Source organism: Aplysia californica, unplaced genomic scaffold (genome assembly GCF_000002075.1).
Source record: "Aplysia californica isolate F4 #8 unplaced genomic scaffold, AplCal3.0 scaffold00016, whole genome shotgun sequence".
Lineage (NCBI taxonomy): Eukaryota > Metazoa > Mollusca > Gastropoda > Aplysiida > Aplysiidae > Aplysia > Aplysia californica.
The window spans coordinates 240122-246428 of NW_004797286.1; the positions used below are offsets into that span (position 1 = coordinate 240122).

Consider the following 6307-nt stretch of genomic DNA (forward strand, 5'->3'; position numbering starts at 1 on the left):
TAACCGCAGTCGGGGAATCTTTTACAAAACTATCACGTGTCGTCACATTATCGGTCCAAAGTGACCCCCACCCCAAAGGGAGGTCAATAGAATATCAAGGCAATGAGATGACTGCGTCCCTTCCTCCCTTTGCAAAGGTTCATGTAAACGCACGCTCCGCATAAACACACGCTAAGGAGCCCTCCCGAGTACCGTGCGTTTAGGCGGAGACTACTGTATCTACTAGTGAGAAATGAATCTTGTCATTAAAAAATGTTTGGTGTCTTTGCTTATGATGTTCACTCCATATCTCTTTTTCACGCTACAGATCTTACTAAACATTGACAATGAGGAGGTGACGGTGTCCTTAGCTCTGACAAAGACTAGTCTACACAACCGAAATCTCGTGGCTTTTGGGCCGACTACTCTTCGAGCAACCATTTGCTACAATATGCTCAGGTAGGATTAATTGGCAAAGAAAAATACAAGACTACTTTATAGTATATATCTGTACAAGAAGATTTAGATTTATTTTACTGTCACATGCGTAATGAAGGAAATATAATATAATAGCAGTTAACAGTTGCACACCAATAGGCATTGTATAAGCAGTCTAAATCTATTAAAAAGAAAAGATCTGTTTTACTGAATCTTTGCTTAGTGATGATCCAGACAAGCATCTATTTTGCTGGCTGAACTACAGTCTGGAACAGATAGCACAAACACGAAAAACTCAGAAGTCATGGATTACTCATACCATTTGCCATTCCCTGACTGCTATTATTAGTGATATCTCCTTAATTTTTCTTTATTGGTCAATCCAAATTAGGGATGTGTTGAACACATTTCTTGATCCCTGATGTGATTGAGTTCTGATCCATGCAAAGCGGTATGTCATTTTATGGTGGAATAGTACGGGTTTTTTGTTTTTGTCATTGCAGTTTCTGACCCATTTATGTTTCTGACCAGGTTGTGCCGTATCAAGAATGGTGACTTTATTTGTGACCCGATGTGCGGCACTTCAGCCATTCCCATTGAAAGTGCTGTGAACTGGGTCAACTGCTACCATTTTGGCGGGGATTTCCATGAGAAGGCCATAGAGAGGACGATCACGAACATCAGTGCAATTCAGGAAAAACTCCAGGCTGAGGACAAGTGAGTCAAGACACTTTCGTTTCCTCTTTGTTTGCTTTAGAGGAAAAGTAATTTCTTAGAAAAGCTGTGGGAACAAATATGTATATGTTTACAAAGAAACATTGTGGAAAAGTTCAAATCGAGTGCAAATGGCAAATGAAAAAAAATTTACATGTTTCAAAAGTTTTAACTCGGCCAAAAATTTAGATTATAAGCTTAGCTTTGGCAAATGAGTTTCGTGCCTTTTCCCACAGTAATAGCACCTCTACATGATGAATCAGACAAAGGTTAGTTTCAGTTTCACATGGCTTTTATTCAAGTACCGTAATTCAAGATCTTGAACATCTCAAGTTCTGTTTGCCTCTGAAGAAAATAATATGTCCACAATTTTATTTTTACAGTTAGGGGTCGAGTTGTTGGACAAATAAAAACTGTGCTTTTGCCCTTAAACAAGAAAGATATCTGTAGTTACGGGGATGTGCTGAAACTGGACATTTTGGAGTATGGTCTTGCTTTACTATTCCTTGATGACAAGGGACTAACGAAACATCAAAATGAGAAAGACTAAACGCTCGGAAGATAGCCCTAATTTATTTTCCAGGTCTCTGTCAATGCACCCACCCACCCACCCACCATCCCTGTCATTTCATTTACCTGCAGTATTCTTTAGATGAATGAATATTTTCCCATTTTCATTTCTGTTGGACTTTTGAAATTGAAGAAGAAAATTCTTCTTTATTCTTTTAAAATCAGAAATGTTGCGGGTAGCCGTACAACTTATAGTGTTCAATCTGTGTTAAGTACAGTTTTACATGTTTTGTTTTTTTCTTACTCCCACTTTTCAGGGGAACATTGAAGATTGATGCTGTGCAGTGGAACATCCAGCACTTTCCTCTGAGAGATAAATGTGTCGATGTGTTTGTTTCTGATCTGGTAAGTTCATCATGGAGGCAGAGATCAAGGTTTTTGAGTCAAGTGTTACCTTTAGAAAGATTTTTCTCTGCCAAGACATTGTTTGCTGATCATGCACCAATGTATATTTTTTTGTTGCTGTCTAATTGTTGAGGGTGGTTGATGGGGGTGTTCTGCTGTGGTTTGCTCTTTCTTTCCTATCAAACGTCAGTTTTCTTTTTCTCGCCCTCTTTTTTGTGTTTGTCACTCCCTTGTAACACCTCTAATCTTCAGCACTAATGTTACTTTTTGTGTTGCAAGTGCAGTAAAACTAAAGCTAGTCGTTCTTGAATACTATGTGAGATGTGATGAAGAATCTTCTTCTTCTTCCTCGTTCTCGGATGAAGATTCAAAAGGATTGGGTTTTTGGGAAATATGAAGTTCCAAGCTGTTCAGTTAGCTTGGTGTCATGACACATGTTTGGACAAGTTATACTTCGTACCTTTGGTTCAATAGTGTGCATTGTGGGTGTTGAGTTCAAAGAGTCCTTTATTAATTATACATGTATTTCTGAATCTTTGCCATTTTTTATGCTACTTAACTTTGTTTCAGTTTCAGCATAATTATATTGTTCTTCGTATTTTTTTTCCAGCCCTTTGGACATAGGTAAGAATTTATGTTGTCAGTTGATAAAATGTAATGACTAAAATTAAAATTACCATAGAAAAATGATAAATTAGTGTTAATGGTTGTACAATTTAATTGTGCTTTTTAAATTCTATTAATAGAATTTGAATGAGATGGCGTGAACAGAGGTCTGACTTATTGAAACAGAGCGAATTGTGTATTTCATGAATACATTCAAACCTGCCTTAGTTAAAACCTGTCCAAGACGTAATTTCCCTGCTCTCCCTTTGATAAATTCCTCTACAATTATTGTCAGTTACCTCTATAAAACTGAAACCTGCTCATTCCAGAAAAGGAAGGAGAAAAAATTCCTTTTTTTTCATCTGATTTTGACCTGTCCAAGGCACAAAATGTTTTGCAGCCTCAACCCTGGTTCGAAACAAAACTTCCAAGATTAGTTCCATCGTCTCAAATCGTTTTTCCACACTGCCAGTTTGGGGGTACCTGATGCATACCTCATCCATGTGAGTCATGAGCAGTGCAGACAGTCAAGATGGTGTGCATGTGAAATCTCACCATCGCTTGCTGACTGGACAGTGACCTGTTATCCCACCACACACAAGCTGGCTCTGTGGACACCCCCCTCCCTCCCCCCCACGCACACACACACCTCGAAGTTCCCATGTCCAAGACGATAAATAATGTGTAATGTGTTTAAGACATAATTTTTTTCTGACTCCCTTACAATTCCATCTTGGACAGGTTTGACTGTACGGTACATTATTATTATTCAGTAAAGTAGCAATTTACTTTGCAAGTTGTACTTTTTTTTTTGGGGGGGGGGGGTTCATTTAGAACTGTTGCCTAATGCTCAGACTGGTTCAAAGTAACATTTGCTCTTTTCCCAATCTGTGCCTCAGGATGGGATCTCGCACTGTGAACCGCACTCTGTATCCGTGCCTGTTGTCAGAAATGGCACGCACTGCACGCTCCGGGGCCAGGGCTTGTCTACTCACAGAGGACAAGACCAGTCTCATCAAGGTACACTGTGTGACAGACATTTATTGTCCTGACAAGAATTCCATGAAAGCCATCCTTTTTTTGTACTGGTGTCTTTCTTATAAATGTTCCCACTTAAAGTACACTGGCTTACACTGGTAATGTTGTAGGTGAAACTTTATTAAATGTTGAATGCAAATCTAAATAAAGTGGAAAGTTTGTAAACAAGATGTACATTTTTATACCATGAACAGAGTTGAAGCCTCTATTCTAAGCAATAATTGTTCCTACTCTGAGAAGTGAGCATAAGTAATTTATATAAGTAATAAATGAAACTGAAAGTCCACCCCCAGGGGAAATTTTTCAGCAGTATGGCCACGTCTTTCACTTTCAGTTTGTTCATTTATTACTGATCATTGAAATACTCATGCTCCTTAGTCTGCAGTTGTTTTTTTTCTAAAGATGTCAAGTATTGTGTTGTTTGTTTGTTGTTGTTTTGTTTTTTTGCGGGGGGGGGGGGGTGTCCAGGTCATAGAGGCTTTGGTTGAATGGGATTTTCTGAATGATAAATTGTCTGTAGTGTGTGTTGGGATTTTTTCAAAGCTGCAAGTTCTTTGTATTTTATCCAAAATGATAGAATTTTTTGCCGAACACCATCACGGAACCTACTCATAGAGTCTGTATTGTTTATCCCATGAATGTGGTTCCACAGGCCATTCAAGCAACGGGCAGGTATTGGCAGCGAAGGCTAATCCTCAGCATCAACATCGGAGGTTTGTCCGGGTTTGTCTTTCTTCTGACCCGCACGGCTGCTGCAATGGCACCTGCTGCTTCTGCCTGGAGACCAGGCACAGAGGATGGCTCAGCCATTGCGGAACAAAACGATTTGCCAGCTCAAGACGCCCACGATCAAGTCAATGGTGCCTCAACCCAAGGAGAGGTTGTTGATGTTGCAGCAACAGAAGGAGAAAAGGGTTCAGGTGCTAGCGCTGAGGCTGAGACATCCATGTAAATGTCAGGGAGACAGCAGAGTGTTTGTGGATAGTTTTCAGACAACCAGAAATTGTTCAGTTAGTTGTTCACTTTCTGTTGCTATTAACTTGATTGGTAAATTAGTGTGTTGATCCTTCATGTTGGGGGTTTGGGTTTTGTTTTGTTTTGGGGGTTTTTTTTGTTATTTATTTATTTTTTGTTTTTTGTTTGGTGTTCTATCCAAAGTAATCTTTGTGAATTTTGCTTTTGACAAAGTACTGTACATTCTTTCTCATTTGTATTTTGCTTTTATGATATTAATTGGCTCTTTAGTTGCCCAGTGTTTCTCCTGTTATCAACTTCGCGGATGATATTTTGAGGTCATGCCACTACGAGATGTGCTTTAGTGAAGTCTATTACTATTAGCACCATAAGTTAAAGTTACCAGCCTTTTGCTTAAAAGGTCAGGACTTCAGTTCCTGACTGCGCTGAATTATATGTTGTATCTCTGGAAAAGGTTATTAACCAAAAATGTTGGCATTGCACCCTTTTGCAAATTCAACAACATCTGTTGGGTGGTACAACCAGCAACTGACAGGTGTCCAATGGAGAAGATATCTTGTGTTCTTCTATGCATTATATTATGAGTATGAGAATAGTGATAAGATGCAGCTCTGTGAGATTTTTGTCCCCAGAACAGAGTCCTGACACTTTACTCTATAGCTTCCAGTTTCATTTGTTCTGATTGGAATACAGTGGAATCCTGTTATAACAAGAGGGAGGGGACCGGTGCAAAATGTCCATTATAGCAGGATTCTCGCTATAAGAGATCCAGTAATAAATTCAAGGGAAACTGTAAAGTAGGCCTAATCTATGAGTTTGACGTTCTGTTTATTTCTTTTTGCTATCTCCCCTGATGATAATTTTGTTTCAACATGACCTCTAGGTCTTACTTGATCAAACATCAAATCAGGTTTCTTTCTCTTGCGCTAGCAGTGTTGACTGACAGCTCGGGGTTGGCGATCAGAAAGAAAGGGTTCTGGGCTAACTCGCCCGCTGTGTTTCCCCCACCCCACCACACCCTGTGGTGCATTACTGTCCGCTTGGACATGTCACACATTCGCTCCATCCATCACATTTCTGTGACCTCTCCATCCCCGCATCGGAGAAGTGAGAGGCATGGCAGGCCTTGATAATCTAAACTAGGCTTACGCTGGCCTATCACGCGATGCGTTCTGCTTGTCTGCGCATGCCACACCCTCCTCACTCAGTCGCTCTGGCCTTCATTGTTGACACACATGGGCTCTCCCATTCTTTGTTTCGCTAGATCACCAAAAAGTTTCTCAACTTGCGAGGTTTTACATTGTATAATTGGCCTATGCACTGTGCACAGCAGCAGCAATAGTCCGCTATAACCAACCCGCATGTTTGTCTGATTGCGCTATAGCAGTATTTTATTTACAAAGGTAAAGGAGAGAAAAAAAACGGGGTTTTAGAAAAGTGTCTTTATAACAGATCTCGTTGTTTCTGGACTCGTTATAAGTGGACTCCACTGTATTTTGTTCTTCCTCTAAGATAAAAAGAATCATTGTTTTTGTCAGAAAACTCCCAGTATTGTTAGTTTGTGTTTACTGTTCATTTTATGCTTCTGTGCTAAAGCCTGTGGTGCTATTTTTCCTTCTCTTTTGTTTTTTTGTGGTCTAAC

The 6307-nt window shown here is 39.7% G+C and overlaps 1 protein-coding gene across 1 annotated transcript; it reads left to right on the plus strand.

Annotated features, from left to right (window-relative positions):
* Positions 1–307: 307 nt before the first annotated feature.
* Positions 308–5435, plus strand: LOC101852298 (THUMP domain-containing protein 3; the record flags this gene model as incomplete). The annotated part of the gene is given in 6 exon segments (XM_013085636.2): positions 308–438; positions 949–1134; positions 1959–2046; positions 2657–2670; positions 3552–3672; positions 4343–5435. Coding segments are annotated over 6 exon segments (840 nt in total), but the record flags the coding sequence as incomplete, so codon positions are not given.
* Between the last annotated feature and the right edge of the window lie 872 nt (positions 5436–6307).